Raw genomic sequence first — 20,987 nt, 5'->3', positions numbered from 1 at the left:
TTTCAGGTTTTTAATGCCCTTAAGAATTTCCTCTTTTGAAATTCTCGTGTTTAAATTTTCATTAAGCCTGTCAACATCATTTGGGTTTAGAGTTGGAATATTTATGTTTTCTTCATCATCTGGGGCGGCGTTCAAGTTTTTGAAAAAATCGAACAATTTGGTAATAGGGATGTCGGGTTGGTCTCTTTTTTTTTTTGGATCTCAATATGTTAATTTTTTTTAGCCATTTTCTTTCTATGTGCACTAATTACTTAATCTAAAGTCTTTTTGTATTGCTTCTCCGAAGATTTCATAATTTGGCGGTTTTGTTCTGAACTGTTATTCTTAAATTTTCTTTTGAGCTTGCGATAATTTTGGCTAGCAAATTTACAATCACTGTCAAACCATTCTTTATCCAATTTTACAGGATTCTTTTTATATTTCTTCGAACCACTAGTCTTAGTTTAATACCCCAAATGTTGCCCTGGCAGAGTCCAAGAATAAGCCACACATGTTATTAACAATCAGGTTCAATTTATTTTTGTTCATATTTGCTTCAACTTTATCAATCTCTTCAATTAGAGCGTAAACCACTTCCACATCTCATGATCCCATTTTGAAAATCCCAAGTTTTATCCTTGTCCCACTTTTTGATATTTTCCGGACGGTCACATTTATCTGTTCCAACGTTTAAACACTGATTGCTTTCAACAGCTTGTTTAGTGCTCGTCAAAGTTATCTCTAATGGGGAATGAACATCAGAATATAAAGTACAAAAATCAAGTACATGAAAATTAGTAAATTATTTTAACAACTCAGCACTACTAATACAATAATCTACAATGCTGCTATTTCTACATGTTAATTTACCATACTGTCTATCTTTACAAATTCGACCATTTACAATAAATAAATTGTTTCCTTTACATAAATCTAACAAACGTTTTCCGTATCCATGTTTGACCTTGTCCAAAGAGTTTCTTTTCTTTAGAATATTTAATTCGTCAAGCATATACACTAAATTTTCTATAAAATCTGTTAGATTATTTGTATGTTTATCATTATGTATAATAACAAAATCGTCGTCGTCTGCTGTTCGTCCGTTGAAATCTCCAAGCAATGACACATATTTATAAGTATTAGAAATAAAAATGTATTCATTTTCTAACTGACTGTAAGCATCTTGAGATGAGTAATTTGTGTATTCCGGAGGAATATATACTATACCAAAAACTATATCATCGTCAATACTAATTAAGTCTGATGATACTTTGAACCAAAGAACAAACTGACTGTCAGTTGTTAATATTTTAATTTTATTTGCTAGTTAATTTGTATCCTAAAGTAATCCCACCTGACCTATTTCTCGACACTTTCTTTCTATTTTTCATTTTAAATTCATAACCTGGTAAATCAATAATATCTATATCGTCAGTTTTTGTTTCAACTAAACAAATTATATCGTTATTATTCAACAATGATCGAAATTCAGGATAGTTCAATCTTTTTTTACACCACAACAATTTAGACACAAAATATTTATATCACTTCTAATTTGGACAATTTTAGAAGTCTTTAGAGTATCATTATAGTTAAAAGTTACATCTGTAAAATTTTGGTTATGGTCTCCATGGCATTCCTATAGGAGAGTTGATTCACTACTTGGGCTTGAACCAGATCTTTATCGTTTTTAAGGTCGATCGTTAGTATTTGCTTGGGTCATCATTATGTCTTTGAACCCTCCATTCGGATGCCCTCTGTGCTGATCACTATATTATTTTGTTCGGTGGTTGCGAATTGTTCTCCGTTAATGAATAGTTTGTCCCGTACCAATGACACCTGATTTCCTTCTCGCTTCGCCTGTTTCATAACAGGATAGAGTTTCCTACGGCGAGCTTCAACTTCAGCTGGGAATTGTTCATTTATACCAAATAGCTTTCCCTTGAGGCGAAATGCGTTTTGGAGAACGCATGAGAGGTCGCGTCGGTAAATGAAACGCGCCACAATTGGTTTGGCTCTATTCCACCCAATTTTCCTAAATCTATGGACGTTACCAAATTCTATATGGTGTTCAATTTGCAGCGCCTCGTAGATGAAATTTCTCAATTTTGCTTCACAATTTTCATTTTTATTATAAGCTAAGCCAGAAAAAAATTAAATTGTTTTATATGGATCTGTACTGGAGGTCTAAGATGTTTGATTCAAGTTTATGGATCTGTACTGGAGGTCTAAGATGTTTGATTGTTTTTTATGGATCTGTACTGGAGGTCTAAGATGTTTGATTCAAGTTTATGGATCTGTACTGGAGGTCTAAGATGTTTGATTGTTTTTTATGGATCTGTACTGGAGGTCTAAGATGTTTGATTCAAGTTTATGGATCTGTACTGGAGGTCTAAGATGTTTGATTCAAGTTTATGGATCTGTACTGGAGGTCTAAGATGTTTGATTCAAGTTTATGGATCTGTACTGGAGGTCTAAGATGTTTGATTGTTTTTTATGGATCTGTACTGGAGGTCTAAGATGTTTGATTCAAGTTTATGGATCTGTACTGGAGGTCTAAGATGTTTGATTCAAGTTTATGGATCTGTACTGGAGGTCTAAGATGTTTGATTCAAGTTTATGGATCTGTACTGGAGGTCTAAGATGTTTGATTGTTTTTTATGGATCTGTACTGGAGGTCTAAGATGTTTGATTCAAGTTTATGGATCTGTACTGTAAATCTAAGATGTTTAATTCAAGTTTTTCTATCTTTTCGTTTTCTACCCTAAGTTTGCCGATTTCAGATTTTGTTGCGTTTTCAAGTTGGTTAAATTTCGACGAAAGATTTTATAGTTTGGCCTTGAATTCTTTATTAATTTTATTAACTTCGTCAAATACATTACTGATGTCCTCAATACTACTTTCCATCTCAGAATTCTTTAATTTTATGTCATGAACAGTTTTTTCCAAATCCCAAATTCTCGCTACTATAGATGTGATAATAGTTTTTAGCTCATCAATTTTGTTTACACCTTTCTCTATTTTTTGCATTCTATTGTCCATGGTTGTAACGACTTGAAGGATCATGTTTAAGAGCACACACGAGTCATCTTCTTTTGATTGGTTGACTATTTTTCGACTTTCAGCTTTCAGTGACATTTTTACACTTTAGTTATCCTTCAAGCAAACATTATAAGTTCAAAGGCTAACAAAAAAAAACGTCATTTCTAATTTGCATATTATATACACATAAAGTCCGAAGTCCAACTTTGTCTGCTCGATCGAAACTTCTTTGTTTAGTAATCAACACAGAAAATTTAGAGTGAACGATGCTTAGGTTGTGTTGTGTATATAGCTTTGTGCCCGTTTGTGAAATAAAATAATAATTGTGCAAAAGTTAAATTTCACTTCAAAAATTCGTCGTTAACACTCACGCATCTGCACTCCTAAAGAAAGTTCATCTCCAAAAATCAACTAATAACTTAAAACGACATTTTCAACGAAATTCAGCAGAGCAAAACTTTCCGTTCCATCTTTCAAGGGGACATTACTCAAGTCTGTTAACACAGAGATATGTTTCGCCTTTTTGTTATTTTGATAGTAAAATGCAAATTTTGAAATTAAAATAGCAATACTTAAACATGCAAGTTATGCAAAATATTCATGCAACGTCAATGAACCATGATTGACTGAAGGGGCGCGTCCAAATAGTTTCCATGGAAATGAGATGTACCATACAATGCAAATACAACTGCATACAAAATATCATTGACCTACCACTAGTGGTTCCTCATAAACTGACCTAATCACAAACTAATAAATGTAAACTAAGAAAAAGTTTCAAAGTCAATAGATCAGAACTGACGGGGCAGGGCCAACTAATTTCCATGGAAATGAGATGTGCCAATGCTTATACAGCTGTATACCAAATATCATTGACCTACCACTAGTGGTTCCCCATAAACTAAACTAATCACAAACTAATACATGTAAACTAAGCAAACGTTTGAAAATAAATAGACCAGGGCTGAAGGAGCAGGGCCAACTAAATTCTAACGAAATATGATGTGCTAATGTTTATACAACTGCATACAAATATCATTGACCTAACACTAGTGGTTCCCCATAAACTGACATAATCACAAACTAATACATGCCAACTAAGCAGAAATTTCAAAGTTAAAAGACCATGACTGAGGGGGAGGGGCCAAATCATTTACATGGAAATGAGATGTGTCAATGCAAATACAACTGCATACCAAATATCATTGACCTACCACTAGTGCTTCCCCATAAACTGACCTAATCACAAACTAATACATGCAAACTAAGCAAAAGTTTCAAAGTCAATAGACCATGACTGAGAGGGCAGGGCCAAATAATATCCATGGAAATGAGATGTGCCAGTGCTTATACAACTGCATAACAAATATCATTGACCAACCACTAGTGGTTCACCTTAAACTAGACCTAATCACAAACTAATACATTGTTGACGCCGCCGCCGTCGCCGCCGACAACAGCATACCTATGTCTCGCTTTTTGACTCCGTCAAGGCGAGACAAAAACTATACTATATCATGTGTCATCTTATTTTGTAATCAATACAATTAACATAGCTTTGAATAATTGAGTTTTTAACACTTTGAATTTCTCAAAGATTTAGAAAGACTCTTATCATACCTTTTCTTTTGAAATTTAATAGTATGCGTATAATACCAGCGGTGACAAATTTGTGAATAGTTTCAAAAAGTTACCATAAAGCAATAAAAATCCTAACTTTGGGAGAACAGAAAATATCAATAACCGAAAGAAAAAGAAAGGCAAAGAAATCAACAAACCAGAAAACTAAAGATTGAACAACACGAACAAAACAATGGATGAAATCGAGAATCTCTAAAGGGAAGACAGTTCCTATTTCACTCACACCCACAGTGTTGCTCATGACAGAAATATTATGTAATAAGTATAAATAGGTGTAAATAAAATTGAGAATGGAAATGGGGAATGGGGAATGTGTCAACGAGACAACAACCCGACCGAAGAGCAGAAAACAGTCGAAGGCCACTAATGGGTCTTCAACACAGCGAGAAAATCCCGCACCCGGAGTCGGACTTCAACTGGCCCCTAAACAAAAATGTGTACTAGTACAGTGAAAATGGACGTCATACTAAACTCCAAAACATATAAATGAACTAAAATTAAACAAGAGTGCACACGCTGAAATGTCTCGCTTTCTTTACTAATCATTGATATTATGTTGATAGTCCTAAATATAAAGCTTTATTAGAACTGTCACATAAACTTAACATTAACGAAGTAAACTAAACATTGACCAATGAACCATGAAAATGAGGTCAAGGTCAGATAAACCATGCTAGGCAGGCATGTACAGCTAACATTTCTTCCATACAACAAATATAGTTGACCTATTGCTTATAGTTTAAGAAAAACAGACCAAAACACAAAAACTTAACACTGAGCAATGAACCTTGAAAATGAGTTCAATGTCAAATAAAACCTGCCTGACTGACATATAGATCATAAAATATTTCCATACACCAAATATAGTTGAGCTATTGCATATAGTATTAGAAAAAAAGACCAAAACTCAAAAACTTAACTTTGATCACTGAACCATGAAAATGAGGTCAAGGTCAGATGACACCTGCCAGCTAGACATGTACACCTTATAATCATTCCATACACCAAATATAGTAGACCTATTGCATACAGTATAAGAAAAACAGACCAAAACACAAAAACTTAACACTGAGTAATGAACCTTGAAAATGAGGTCAAGGTCAAATAAAACCTGCGTGAACGACATATAGATCATAAAATATTTCAATACACCAAATATAGTTGAACTATTACATATAGTATTAGAAAAAAAGACCAAAACTCAAAAACTTAACTTTGACCACTGAACCATGAAAATGAGCCAGCTAGACATGTACACCTTACAATCATTCCATACACCAAATATAGTAGACCTATTGCATACAGTATAAGAAAAACAGACCAAAACACAAAAACTTAACTATAACCACTGAACCATGAAAATGAGGTCAAGGTCAGATGACACCTGCCAGTTGGACATGTACACCTTACAGTCCTTCCATACACCGAATATACTAGACCTATTGCTTATAGTATCTGAGATATGGACTTGACCACCAAAACTTAACCTTGTTCACTGATCCATTAAATGAGGTCGAAGTCAAGTGAAAACTGTCTGACGGGCATGAGGACCTTGCAAGGTACGCACATACCAAATATAGTTATCCTATTACTAATAATAAGAGAGAATTTAACATTACAAAAAATCTGAACTTTTTTTTCAAGTAGTCACTGAACCATGAAAATGAGGTCAAGGACATTGGACATGTGACTGACAGAAACTTCGTAACATGAGGCATCCATATAAAAAGTATGAAGCATCCAGACCTTCCACCTTCTAAAATATAAAGCTTTTAAGAAGTTAGCTAACGCCGCCGCCGCCGGATCACTATCCCTATGTCGAGCTTTCTGCGACAAAAGTCGCAGGCTCGACAATAAAATCGTAAGGGTTCCGCGGAACCCAGTGTCTCGCCTACTTTTTCTATTAATCGCAGGCTCAACAAAAATGAGGAAGTAAATCAATAAAAATATTCCTCTTGATACTATCTTTTGATTGTAAGAAGCTTCTGTCCAAGTTTGGTAAAAATCCAGGATAGTTTATGAATCTAATAAATGTTTAAAAACTTTAACTGCATACTGAATGTAATGTTAACTGGAAGAAAACAAAATTTCCTTCTAGATACTAGCATTTGATCATCAACAAGCTTCTGTCCAAGTTTGGTACAAATCCAAAATAGTATAAGAAAGTTATTAAAATTTTAAAAACTTTAACCACAGAGTGAATGTGTTGTTTCCTGGCAGAAAATCTAAGTCCATTTAAAAGTAAAATAAGGAAAAAATGGAATTTTATTTTTACAAAATTTACTTCTGGATACTATCTTATGATCATAAACAAGCTTCTGTCCAAGTTTGGTAGAAATCCAGGATAGTTTAAGAAAGTTATTAAAATTTCAAAAACTTTAACCACAGAGTGAATATTTGTGGACGCCGCCGACGACGACGCCGACGACGCCGACGGAATGTAGGATCGCTATGTCTCGCTTTTTCGACTAAAGTCGAAGGCTCGACAAAAACATACAAGACTAACAAAGGCAAGAGGCTCCTGACTTGGGACGTCACATGCGCAAAAATGCGGCGGGGTTAAACATGTTTTGTGAGATCTCAACCCTCCCCCTATACCTCTAGCCAATGTAGAATAAACAAACGCACAGCAATACGCACAGTAAAACTCAGTTTAAAAGAAGTCCGAGTCCGATGTCAGAATATATAGGTAACAAAAGAAACTAAGCAAAATGATAATGATACATAAATTAACAAAGGACTACTAGCAGTTACTGACATGCCAGCTCCAGACCTCAATTAAACTGATTGAAAGATTATGTCTTCATCACATGAAAATCAAGCACAATCCCTCCCGTTAGGGGTTTAGTATCATACCATCATAAAATATATGAGAAGAACATAACCCGTATCATGCCAACAACTGGCTTTAGAATAAATGTGTTTATTTCCGATGCAAAGACCCTATGAGTGAATCAATATTAATACCAAAATAAAGTCTGAAATGAATAAAGAAGGACGAATTAATCGAGCTAGGCTTAATGGAACATATCCGTGGTCATCTGTGAAACTGACAACCAAGGAATGATGGCTATGATGACCCTAAAAATCGCCAATATGACAAGCCTTATCATTTAGAACCAATGGTTAAGTAGTTTAGTAGTAAACAGCAACTATATTTCAAGGAAATTCTTATCGGAAAGTAATTTTTGTTTTGTAATTTGGATTTAATGCCACTTTCAGCTACATTGACTATCATGGCGACCAGTTTTTATTGGTAGAGGACGCTGGAATACCTGTCGATAACCACATACTAATAAATTGAACTATCGTTTCAACTGGAAAATATAAACTCCACATGCAGGTGCTCAAGCTCTTACATTAATAAGGAAAATTAAGTCTAGTTGTCAACCAACCCTAAATGACTGTTTCTATGGGTTGTCAACCAACCCTAAATGACTGTTTCTATGGGTTGTCAAGGAATAAAGAAAACATAGCTGTGACAACATTTAAGGATGAAATTATCACTTTTAGCAATAATTCTAAATAAAAAAAAAAGATGAACGAAGTGGGGCAATCATAATTCAAAGGACAGACTCCTCACCAAAAGATAAAAGACGAAAAACAATCCAAATATAATTACACTCAAAAATAAAGAATAAACAACACGAACCCAACAAAGAACGAGGGTAAATAGTCCATGCTCAGGATCATGATGGGCTATAATGTTCACCGTGGTTCATGAATTTACTAACGACATGCCTTCATTTATATAATTCATTCTCTGAAACTGCTTTCAATACTTGTATATCTGTATGTCATGTAATCAACTGATTTAAATTTCAAAAGAGCATGCCTTTTTTTAAATAAAATTACATTTTAATAATTCCAAATAGTAACAGTTTATTTTTGTATAGTCATAATCTATAGCCTCGGTGGGTTTATACATCTATGATTATAGCTAACTAACGAATACAAAATCTTTCCCACATAGCCTCATCAACATATGGTTATTAAAGGTGAGGTCATCGACATTTAAACATTAATAATACCAGAAGACTTCTGATAAATACAAAGTACAAATAAGAAAAGATAGGTCAATATGTTACTAGCTTGTTTCGCTATTTTTAGAAACTTTATCTCTGAAGCAAGTTTTTATTAAAGCATGTCTTATGCATAAATCTCGGAATAGATGTAACGAGTTACGACCACACACACACACACAATTACAAGTTTATCAAGCATGTAAGGCAAACATACACTTGCATTATACTATTATATAATTTACATCAATGCAACCACATATCAGACATACGCAAGCATGTGTTCTTCAATAGAAAAGAAATGATATGGGGTATCAATCCACGACACAAAATCAGTACATGCACAACAAAAAACACAAAAGTGAAGGAACATCGCTTTTATTGCTGTTCTAAATACCAATGCAACTGAGTCTGGAACAAAGCACAAACTTACGATCATTAAGACAACCCTAATAGGAAACCACTTGGCATCTGTTGTTAACTAAAAAAATATTCTCCAAAAATGTAAAGTTAAGTTATTGTATTCCTCTCAATCAACCAAAACGGCCATAATTAAAAAAATATAATGCTATGGATAAGGTAAAATGCAAGCCATAGTTTAATATCTTAATGAAAATCATAATAGAAAAAATCTGACATAGGCAAATATGCTATGAATGTGAAGATCTTAATACTTTCTATTTCCATCAAAATTTCCAGACAACTTCTGATAGGAGTTATACAACCTTATATTGTTGTCTTGATTTTGCCATTAGATTGATTTTGTAGCTGTAACTATGGACTAATTACCATAATATTGATACATGTATTTTTTTCTAATAAACACAGCACACAACAAAAATTACCAGACGACTTCTTATAGGAGTTTTTGCCCATAATTGACATTAGTTAGCCAATTTTGGTGTTATTTTTGTTTTGCCTATCATCTTGAAAACTATGATAGCTAAAAAGAAAATCTGTATTGAGCCAAAAAATACAAGATCTACAAAAGTTGTCATTCAAAACTTCTACAATGAGTCCACGGATGATTTTGGCCATGTTGACTTATAATGTTTTATTTGAAGATCTTTGTCTAACTGACAAGTTCTGTATTGTAATTTTTTTCTATTCTACCATAGTTTTCATGAATGCAAAAGTTTGATAAAGTTTTATTCAAGGGCATTACTCCTAAATTGGGTCCATTATCGATTTTTTACTTGTCAGTAAATCTTATTATAGAGAATTGTTTTACTATTTAAATTATCACTATCAGTGACAGTTTTCAAGAAGTTTAACCAAAAACTGGAAACTTTGCTTAAATTGACATTTCAGGTGGAATAAACTCAAATAAAGAATATCAGATTTTTTCTGAACATTTCAAGGTAGATACTTTCCATCATAGATATTGACCTGCTGATCATTTTCACCCAGTCAGTTTTGCCCTAACCCAAACCCTAACCCTTACTGCTTTAGTTATTAGGATATTAGGCAAAACCTGCAGTTTTATGCCTGACACCAGCTGTCATATTTGTAGATAGATCAATCCTCTGGATGAACTTTGTAAACTTGATACCCTAAAAAAACATTCAGGGAAAGTTTGGCCCACTATTTCTAGAGGAGAATTTTTTTTAAAGTTGACAACAATGGATGATGACCCCTTAGTAATGAAAAAAGCTCACATGGCCAGGCCGCGAGGCAAGATAAAAATTGCACATTCCACTTTCAAAATCCTGAATCTGCAATGAACATTCAACTTTACAGCAAAATCAAGACAATGGTGTTATTTTCTGCAGGAATCTTTAATAATGATACATTGATAAAATACATTGTCTTTGATGAAAAATACACAGGAGCCAATCAATAATGGCAAATGAAACTGGTGAAGTGGTCAAGCAAATCTGTCATTTGCCAACGGAACATTATTTGGGAATCAAGCTTAAATTTGTTGCTTATTTTATTAATCTGTATCCGATGTTCCTAAAATATGCAAAAAATAAAAAAACAGAAAACCAACAACTGAGATTTGTTTACCTAAATATACATTTGCTGACAATGTCAAATGTAATCCTAAAAGAATTAACAAATCAGACATTTTATCAAGAGAGAAATCTTTTATACAAATGTATTTTATTCAGGAGGGGAGTAATTACATTGGATATGCTGCAAATCAGTCTGTTTTGGGTATTTATTTGTAAAATATGAAGAAACATTTTATGTATCCCCATTTTTTTTTATTACCTTAAACTATTCATCTAAATTGTCTTTTCTGAAAGAAAAAAATCCTTCATTTCTATCAGTAGGTTTTTATTTCATTCACCAACAAATAAATTCCACCTTTATAAACTTTACAAAAGTATGGAATTTTAAACTTAACATTTCTTGAAAATAAGTACAAATGTACTGATATTTAAAAAAATATTCTGAAATGTCTTTCAGAAAAAATTAAGAAGAATCTATTTTAAATGGAAAGAAGAATTTATCTACCTTAAGACAAAAGTGTGTGTACAATCTATAGGAATTTGTATGGTTTCTTCACTTAGATACTTGAATTTACTGTAAAGTTGTTTATTTTTATGGAGATTTAATGTCATGATATCCAAACAATAATAAGTTGATGTGGTTTATTTTTTGTGGAGATTAAATGTCATGATATTTAATGCAAAAATAAGTTGATGTGGTTTATTTTTGTGAAGACTAAATGTCATCATGGTCATGATATCCAAGGCAAAAATAAGTAAGTAGATGTGTTTTTCTTTTTTGTGGAGATGAAATGTCATGATATCTAATTCAAAAATCAGTTGATGTGGATTATATTTGCTTCAACCTTGATCACTGATCCATTAATTGAGGTCAAGTTCTGGTGAAACTTGTCTGATGGACAGGTAGACCTTGCAAGGAACCCATAAACCAAATATAGTTACCATATTACTCATAACAAATGAGAAATTCACATGACAAAAAAACTATAATTTTTTTTCAAGCAGTCACTGAACCAGGAAAATGAGGTCAAGGACAACAGACATATGACAGACAGAAACTTTGTAACATAAGGGTTCTGCATACAAGGTATGAAGCATCCAGGTCTTCTACTTTTTGAAATATAAAGCTTCATACATATAGTTCAAACTGCCGCCGGATAGTAATCCCTATGTCTCACATACTGCGACTTTTGTAGCAGGCTAGACAAAAATGACTTCTCTGGGGAAACTCATCTCAGATCAATCAGGCAGATTTTTGTATGTACAAAGATCAGTAATAAGCTGAATTTGTAAATTCATTGTTTTTAGGTAGACCAAGTCCCCAATAACAGTAAAAAAATCAATATAAAAAAAATATACTAATGAACTCAAAATCGTGAACTTTTTTCTAACAGTTGAGCTTGCCCATTATCCTGTTCCTGTTCTGTTGAAGTATGTTGTAAGTCATACGATTTCCTGCAAATTTGTATAACTGATTACCAAAAAAAATAATGACAAGCATTTTGAATTTATTCTGTTTGTGTACGTAATAAAATCAGTCTAGAGCTTATTGAACAATACAACATACAATTTTATAGCAAACAAAATGAGTTCTCTGGGGAAACTCACCTCTGACAGATCAATCAGGCAGAATTTTGTATCTGTACAAAGATCAATTACTTCGTATATTCTTTGTTTTTAGGTATAAATTATTATGTTTTTAATTAAACTATATTATAAAACAAAACAAAAAACGCTACCTGAAGATACTGTAAGTGTTTCTTTGTTTACATTAAAAATGACATCATACATGTATATAAACTTCCTAACAATAGGACCAACATCGGATACATGTCCGTAATTTAGTTACTTTTTCACCAATAATCATGCTAAGATATTTTTGCAATATATTATATATATCAACATCTGATGTTAACGTGATATTGTATAGTATTCTAACATGTTCTAAAGATTTATTTCATCCCCTTTCACAGGTAACACCTGTCTCATATTATCTTAAGGTACACAGTATGCAGATTTTAAATTTGATAGTGCGTGAAACAGTAAACTACTTATAAGATCCTATTCGGTTGATTGTGTCATTGAGTTGCTGTCTCATTTACATTTGCAGTAAGTGTGTGAAACAGTAAACTACTTATAAGATCCTATTCGGTTGATTGTGTCATTGAGTTGCTGTCTCATTTACATTTGCAGTATAGTATCCCTTCTTTTATTTATATGTGACAAGTACTGGAGTAGATTTACTTTCTGGAATATGGGAAATTTAAACATTCATCTTCCACAAACACAGTTATATAAACAGTAAGCAATCTAAGATTTACCAGTGTTTTACTATTTTCAATTGAACAATCAACTTCCTCAGTGAACTGTTAAATGTCCAAGCCATATGGTTCCTGTTTGTTTACATTGGTTGCAATCAATACCGTAAATAAATTTTACGACTTTTAGAGGGGATTCTTTGGTAAAAAAAATTAAATAGAAATCCTTCTGAATTTTTTGTTAATATATTTAAAACAGAAGAAAAGTTATATTGTACTTGAAAAATGTTATTCTAAAGTGTTGCAAAAAGGTTTTTTTCTGAATCAAATGAACGCTTGAGGATTTTATAGAAAAGGGTATTTTTTAAAGCGCTCAAATGGTCCTGGTTTATAAAGAACGAAGGTGTGAGGGTACAATCTTTAACTTTCTTCGGTAAGCTAACAAATTAGTTTGTGCATGCACTACAGGTGGCGATCTATGTAAAAAAGATGTGCATTTTTAAATATGCTTGCCTTCGAACTCACCCGGCCTGACTACTGCCGGATATAGAAACTAAGAAAGGACTGTCGACTGGCCCTAACAACTAGCCTAACAGTAACAGTAAGCCTGTCCCAAGTCAGGAGCCTCTGGCCTTTGTTAGTCTTGTATCATTTTTAATTTTAGTTTCTTGTGTATAATATGGAGTTTAGTATGACGTCCATTATCACTGAACTAGTATACATATTTGTTTAGGGGCCAACTGAAGGACGCCTCCGGGTGCGGGAGTTTCTCGCTGCATTGAAGACCCATTGGTGGCCTTCGGCTGTTGTCTCTTTGACATACTCCCCATTTCCATTCTCAATTTTAACAAGTCAGGAATAACCAATAATTCATGGATATCTCAATTTACACCTAATTTAACATTTTCAGGGGTGGATCGAGATTTTTGAATGGATACCTAATTGCAGATAATTATAGAATATTGTTGATCATCTCAACGAGATTGATTTTCTCGCTTAAGCCGGTACAGCGATAGTGAGAAAAACAATCTCGTTGAGATGACCAATGATCATCTGTTTATCGTTATTTTACCTATGACGACGTTGTCAATTTCATTGACAACGCCACGTGCCCCTCTTAGTTTCTAGCGATAATTTTCATATCACTCGACTCCGCTGAGAAAGGAAATTATCAGTCAGCAAGATCAAAGGAAAATTTTCGGAAAATAGTGATAACAAATATTATTTTGAAGAGGGGCATGAGGATATAAGATTATTTAATGATTTTATGCAAAAAAATTATATTACCCGGTATTTCACATCAAAGGGGTGGCGTATGGAATTCTAGTCACTTCAGCATTTGGTCAAATTTGCATCCAGTATAGTTATTTCTGTATCTAGTCAAATAGACACCTGGTTTATTAATTAGGCAGCCTCAGTAGTTATTTTGGCACCCATGGTTCACATGATGTTCTGAAAGTTAATTACAGTAGAATCCCTGTGTGTGTGCCGCAGGTGATATTGCACATTACCAGATTTCGTCATATCCGCAATATAACATAAAAAGAATCGTTGTTGTAATTGATTCAGTCATTTGAAAGGGACAGAAAAGATTTAAATTGATAAGTTCAAGCATAAATTCATGATTTTAAACCCATGAATAATTTATATTTAATTGTTTTCCATAAAAAATATGACATCATCAAATAAAATTGGTTTTATTTTAGTGCAAATTTTATCAAATGAAATGATTTTTGCTCTGCATCCTTGGCAGTCTGTTCAGTTCAAACTGATCTGTATTTTGTAGTATAAAATCTTTCCTATAATATTCAAAATTGATTATTTTTAGATGGCATGCACGAAATCACCGGACATTTGAAGAACTGTCAAAACAGGGGTTTCCCTAATTTTGGACACACATAATACAAATCTTAAGGTTAAAATCAAAGGTTAATAAGATTTATGTCATGAATTTGTTCTTACAATATTATCAGATTATTGGTTTTATGAATGTACATGTACATGTACACAAATGTACCAAGTCTTAGGTGTGGGAATACACTAAACTGCACTGTACTTCCTTTTTTCCTTATTTTTGTAACTATTTTCACTCCAGGCCCACTTACAACAATACATAAGTAAAGAGATACTACTGTTTTGCCATCTGACAGTGTGATAGATCAGTGATGTCAGTAACTCAATGACTTCTAATTTTCACAAGATTAAACCATGGGACTGGAAAATACACACAATTTAATAAAATTGAGAATGGAAATGGGGAATGTGTCAAAGAGACAACAACCCGACCATAGAGCAGACAACAGGCGAAGGCCACCAATGGGTCTTCAATGCAGCGAGAAACTCCCGCACCCGGAGGTGTCCTTCAGCTGGCCCCTAAACAAATATGTATACTAGTTCAGTGATAATGGACGTCATACTGAACTCCAAATTATACACAAGAAACTAAAATTAAAAATGATACAAGACTAACAAAGGCTAGAGGCTCCTGACTTGGGACAGGCGCAAAATTGCGGCGGGGTTAAACATGTTTTTTGAGATTTAACCCTCTTTCTGCCAGAGGGACACAAATGTCCATAAGTTTAATTTATGAAAGCATCTGTTCATTACTGTTTCTCTTTCAAATAAAACATCAAAGATTCTACAGTGTTATATATTTTTCTTCAATTGGTCTCCAATGTACATGTAACGTCATTAGGGTTTAACTACATATATTGAATGACGTTGTATTTGGGCATGTGATGTCATAGACGTCCAGCTGCTGTATTTTCTGGCCCATGAAATGTAACCATATTAAATTAGCTGTAGCAAGAGAGTTAAGTCTTATAATTTAAGATGTTATTTTATATTTCTTATATATTTGTATTACATAAGGCCAATTTAAATTAATTGATAGATTTTCATCCCCGCCCACCCCTCTACAATTGTCCTGCCCCATTTTTATGCCCCCGCCATAGTGGAGGGGACATTTAGGTTTACCCGTGTCCGTCAGTACGTCCCGAAATTGGTTTCCATTCTCTAACTTTAGTTTGCCTTAACCAAATGTTATGAAACTTATACACAATGCTTATTACCATAAAACACAGATCAAGTTAGAATTTGGTTGCCGTCACTTTTACAGTTCTCTAGTTATGTCCCTTTATAACGTTTTATGCAAGTGGGTGCATCATCTAGATCTGTGTCCAATGGGTGCATTCTCCGTTTATTTTTTAAATTTAAAAAAAAAAATTGATTTGCGAATTTTGTGTTTCCATTACTGGTAACCTCGTCGATAATTTCGTTTCATTCAAAACTTCCTGTTGTAAAATTTGGTTTTGGTATTTCTTCTGAGTAATATAACCAAAATAATTAAGTCAATATATTCTGCTACTCTATGATGACTACATTATCTTCTGAAAAGAGAGATTGATTAAGGGAAGGGCCTGAAATATTGGGGTTACTAGTATAAAGCGGTGTCAAAGAATGCAAATTGCGGTATGTCACAAATTTCAGTGATTAGAAAGCCGTGGATTTTTTTATGTATACAATGACTTTGTGTCAGGAAATTTGGACTGTGAATTATATCCAAAGCGCAAGAATCGTGGCGCACATTGGTATAAAACCACAACTGGAAAAAAAATTGACACAAGCCATGAACTTGTACGATATAATTTAAACTGTTTAGGAACGAATATTGATTACAAAAAGTCAGCCAACTTATAGCAAGATTTACCCTAAAACTGTCCTTTTTTTGTTGACAAACATCAAACAACCTCTGTCCCCACTCACCCAATAAAGTTATTAAACAACTGATTCTTATTGCATGTATAAAACTAGTTAATAAAATTATAATTGCAAAAGGTTGCATAAGAATCTTAAGAGCATCAACACAAGTATTTTCAAAACAGTTTTAGTTTTCATTTTACCCTGTAACCATAAAACTTGTGTTTCATACCGATGCATATGCTTCATATTATGGGCATAATAAACCATGCAATGAAGCTTAGAAAGCAAAAGAAATTTGATGTATGTAGTCTAAACAGTCAAGGGTGTAACTTAAATAAGGAAATAAAAATCAAAAACTAAAATCCTCCCACCTGCTCCATTTTTTCAGAAAGTTGGATGAAAATCTAATTAATTTTAGTTGGCTGAATTGAAAATGACATTAAGATTTGCATATTTACTAAACATAGTAAAAAGCGCATTGCTAACAAACATACAAATATTGATGCCAATGGTATTCATTTATACATAGACTGGAAATGAGAAAAAAATTGAATAACTGTAATTCAAATTTTTTTAATACCTGCTCACCAAGTCCCAGTGCTGAAGTTAGGGAATGTGTTTGCTTTCCTGATTGAATACTATTGCCCAATGCTTTTGTTTAATTAATGAAATTCCTGGTATCTATTGTCAGCAATTTTTTGTCGAGCCTGCGACTTTTGTCGCAGAAAGCTTGACATAGGGATAGTGATCCAGTGGCGGCGGCGGCGTTAGCTAACTTCTTAAAAGCTTTGTATTTTAGAAGGTGGAAGACCTGGATGCTTCATACTTTGTATATAGATGCCTAATGTTACGAAGTTTCCGACTGTCACATGTCCATTGTCCATGACCTCATTTTCATGGTTCAGTGACTACTTGAAAAAAAAGTTAAGATTTTTTGTAATGTTAATTTCTCTCTTATAATGAGTAATAGGATATCTATATTTGGTATGTGCGTATCTTGCAAGGTCCTCATGCCCGTCAGACAGCTTTCACTTGACCTCGACCTCATTTCATGGATCAGTGAACAAGGTTAAGTTTTGGTGGTCAAGTCCATATCTCAGATACTAGAAGCAATAGGTCTAGCATATTCGGTGTATGGAAGGACTGTTAAGGTGTACATGTCCAACTGGCAGGTGTCATCTGACCATGATCTCATTTTCATGGTTCAGTGGTTATAGTTAAGTTTTGGTGTTTTGGTCTGTTTTTCTTATACTGTATGCAATAGGTCTACTATATTTGGTGTATGGAATGATTGTAAGGTGTACATGTCTAGCTGGCAGGTGTCTTCTGACCTTGACCTCATTTTCATGGTTCAGTGGTCAATGTTAAATTTTTGAGTTTTGGTCTTTTTTTCTAATACTATATATAATGGGTCAACTATATTTGGTGTATGGAAATATTTTATGATGTACATGTCAGTCTGGCCGGTTTTATTTGACCTTGACCTCATTTTCACGGTTCATAGCTCAGTGTTAAGTTTTTGTGTTTTGGTCTGTTTTTCTATTACTATAAGCAATAGGTCAACTATATTTGTTGTATGGAAGGATTGCAAGCTGTACATGTCTGCCTGGCATGGTTCATCTGACCTTGACCTCATTTTCATGGTTCATTAGTCAATGTTTAGTTTTCTTGGTTAAGTATGTATCTTAGAAACTATAAGCAATAGGTCAACTATATTTAGTGTATTGAATGATTGTAAGGTGTACATGTATTTCTTGTTTGGTTTATATGACCTTGATCTCATTTTCTTGGATCATGTTAAGTTTATGTGATAGTTGTAGTAAAGCTTTATATTTAGAACTATCAACATAATATCAATGATTAGTAAAGAAGGCGAGACATTTCAGCGTGTGCACTCTTGTTGTTTTAAAAACAATAACAAAGCTATAATCCTGTTAGAACTTCACTTCCAGCATATGTCAGCTGATCGGAGGTCAATGAATTTTGTAATCACACACCTGTGCATCCACAATCACAAACAAATTAATTACCCGAGAAAACTGTTGGATACGTTTAAACCAAACATATAATTCATTGTACTGCTGTCAATATTCTTTTAACAAATTTGCTGGAAACTTTTGCTCTTCAGATACAAATTGTGGGAAATCATATGCTCTATCAGGCCCTATAATGTTTTAGGAATAATCCAGAAAAGAAAGAAAAAGTTTTATTGTGACAATGTTGTTAGAGATTTTTCCGTGCCATGATGTATCGAAAAAATAAAAATGACCTTCTACAATTTATTCTTCAGGAGCATAAAAGTTGTATGCAATGTGGGTTTCAGAAAATGAAAACTTAATTTAATTTTGAGATTCCTTTTTTCAAACCTGCAGAAGAGATGCTAAAATGATTAAACTGCTGAGTTTTACTTGATAGGTCCAACTAATCTGTTGTACATTTTAAATAACCTATTGTCATGATTGTTGTGCAGATATCTATTATCCATGTAAAGCAATAAATTCACTATAATGATTTCATGAGCGTAACATCTTAAAATGTTTTGACAAATTTATTTATTTTGATATGTTTTATGCCCCCGCCGTAGCGGAGGGAGCATTAAGTTTTACCCTTGTCCGTCCATCTGTACGTACGTCTGTATATCCCATAATTGGCTTCCGTTCTCTAACTTTAGTTTGCCTCAACCAAATGTTATGAAACTTATACACAATGCTTATTACCACAAAACTCAGATCAAGTTTTAATTTGGGTGCCGTCACTTTTACCTTTCTAGAGTTATGCCCCTTTACAAATGGAAAAATTGCTGAATTTTTCATTTCCGTTCTCTAACTTAAGTTTGCCTAAACCAAATGTTATGAATCTTATACATAACGCTTATTACCACAATACAAAGATAAATTATGAATTTTTGTGGCATCACTTTTACCGTTTTAACCCCTTTACAAATGGAAAAATTGCTGAATTTTTCGTTCTGTAACTTAAGTTTGCCTCACCCAAATGTTATGAAACTTATACACAATGCTTATTACCACAAAACTCAGATTGGGTAGCGTCACTTTTACCTTTCTTGAGTTATGTCCTATTATAACCTAATATGCAAGCGGGGGCATCATCTGTGTCCCATGGACACATTCCCCATTTATTTTTGAATGATTAAGATGCATAACAAAATCCATTGAATTTTAAAATTTTTGGAAACATAAAATGCATTTAAATTTTATTTATCTAGGTCCTGTCATGTCTTAAAACATCTCCATGTGAGCAGTTGTGTATGTACTGAGTGTAAATTTTGTGGTGTAAACACAGCCATATACAAATGTATATAGTTGTCAATACCGTGTGATAAACCTTAAGGTTCATAGTATAGTTATAAAGTACTTTAAAACCCTGCTTTTTGCCAGTATTTGGATAAGACTTACACATATTTTCTACAAAAAAACAAGTCCTGTTACCCAATAGGATAACACATTTAAAAAAAAAACACAATGAAAAATGTCCTCTTATTCAATTTTAGATTGAACTAATTTTGTTATTCTTGGGGCATGTAGCTAATATTTTACTTCATAAGAAATGAGTACTGAGCATGCTCACTATTTCTGCTGTAGAATTACTAGTACTGAGAAAGAGTCAATATTTCCCATAATTATTAGATGATTCAGGGTCCTTGGTGCCTCTAGTAAGTTTACTTCATATTCTTAGGAATTTGTACAAAATGTACATGTATTTAAATGAACATGATCATACAATGATATTTTGACTTTTGATGTAGTACTGATGAAACCTCCATAGTATATTTTATTTTACAGATGACTATGTGAGGGAATTCACTGGATATGGCAGCATTTTATGAAATAGATTTTGAAGATCTAGAATTCTATGAAAGGTGTGGTGGTGGATCTTTTGGAAGTGTATACAGGGCAAAATGGAAGTCAGAGAACTTGATTGTGGCAGTTAAAAAGTTGTTAGTACTGGATAAAGAGGTACTTCATGATTTGAATATAAAAATAAGGAGCTGTGGTATGATTGCCAATGAGACAACTATCCACCAAAGTTCAAATGAAGTGGATGAAAGCAATTATAGGCAACCATACGGCCTTCCACAATGAGAAAAACCCATACCGTATGGTCGGCTATAAAAGGCCCTGACATGAAAAATATGAAAAATTCAAATTGAGAAAACTAATGGCCTAATTTTTCAATGTTTATAATAAAACAATTTACAAAAAACAAATATGACAGAGATGAACCAACGACAACCACTGAACTACAGGCTCCTGACTTGGGACAGGCACATAAAGAATGTGGCGGGTTCAACATGTTTGTGAGTGCTCAATCCTCCGCTAACCTGTACTTATACATCCCCACAACAAAAAGACTAATTCTAGATC

The 20,987-nt window shown here is 33.5% G+C and overlaps 2 protein-coding genes across 2 annotated transcripts in view; one reads left to right on the top strand and one right to left on the bottom strand.

Moving 5' to 3' along the window:
* LOC127730967 (RING finger protein nhl-1-like) overlaps positions 1 to 13,062 on the bottom strand; it is a 29,329-nt gene extending 16,267 nt beyond the window's left edge. The window contains exon 1 of the mRNA XM_052239605.1: positions 12,964 to 13,062. The gene's annotated coding sequence lies outside the window, so the exon portion shown is untranslated. The remainder of the gene's footprint in view (positions 1 to 12,963) is intronic.
* A 223-nt stretch (positions 13,063 to 13,285) lies between these two features.
* LOC127730966 (mitogen-activated protein kinase kinase kinase 20-like) overlaps positions 13,286 to 20,987 on the top strand; it is a 65,071-nt gene continuing 57,369 nt past the window's right edge. The window contains exons 1-2 of the mRNA XM_052239602.1: positions 13,286 to 13,333; positions 20,406 to 20,579. Coding sequence (XP_052095562.1) covers positions 20,433 to 20,579 — 147 coding nt within the window. The 5' untranslated portion in view covers positions 13,286 to 13,333; positions 20,406 to 20,432. The remainder of the gene's footprint in view (positions 13,334 to 20,405; positions 20,580 to 20,987) is intronic.

Source organism: Mytilus californianus, unplaced genomic scaffold (genome assembly GCF_021869535.1).
Source record: "Mytilus californianus isolate M0D057914Y unplaced genomic scaffold, xbMytCali1.0.p SCAF_2, whole genome shotgun sequence".
NCBI lineage: Eukaryota > Metazoa > Mollusca > Bivalvia > Mytilida > Mytilidae > Mytilus > Mytilus californianus.
This window is presented reverse-complemented; position numbering and strand designations above follow the sequence as displayed.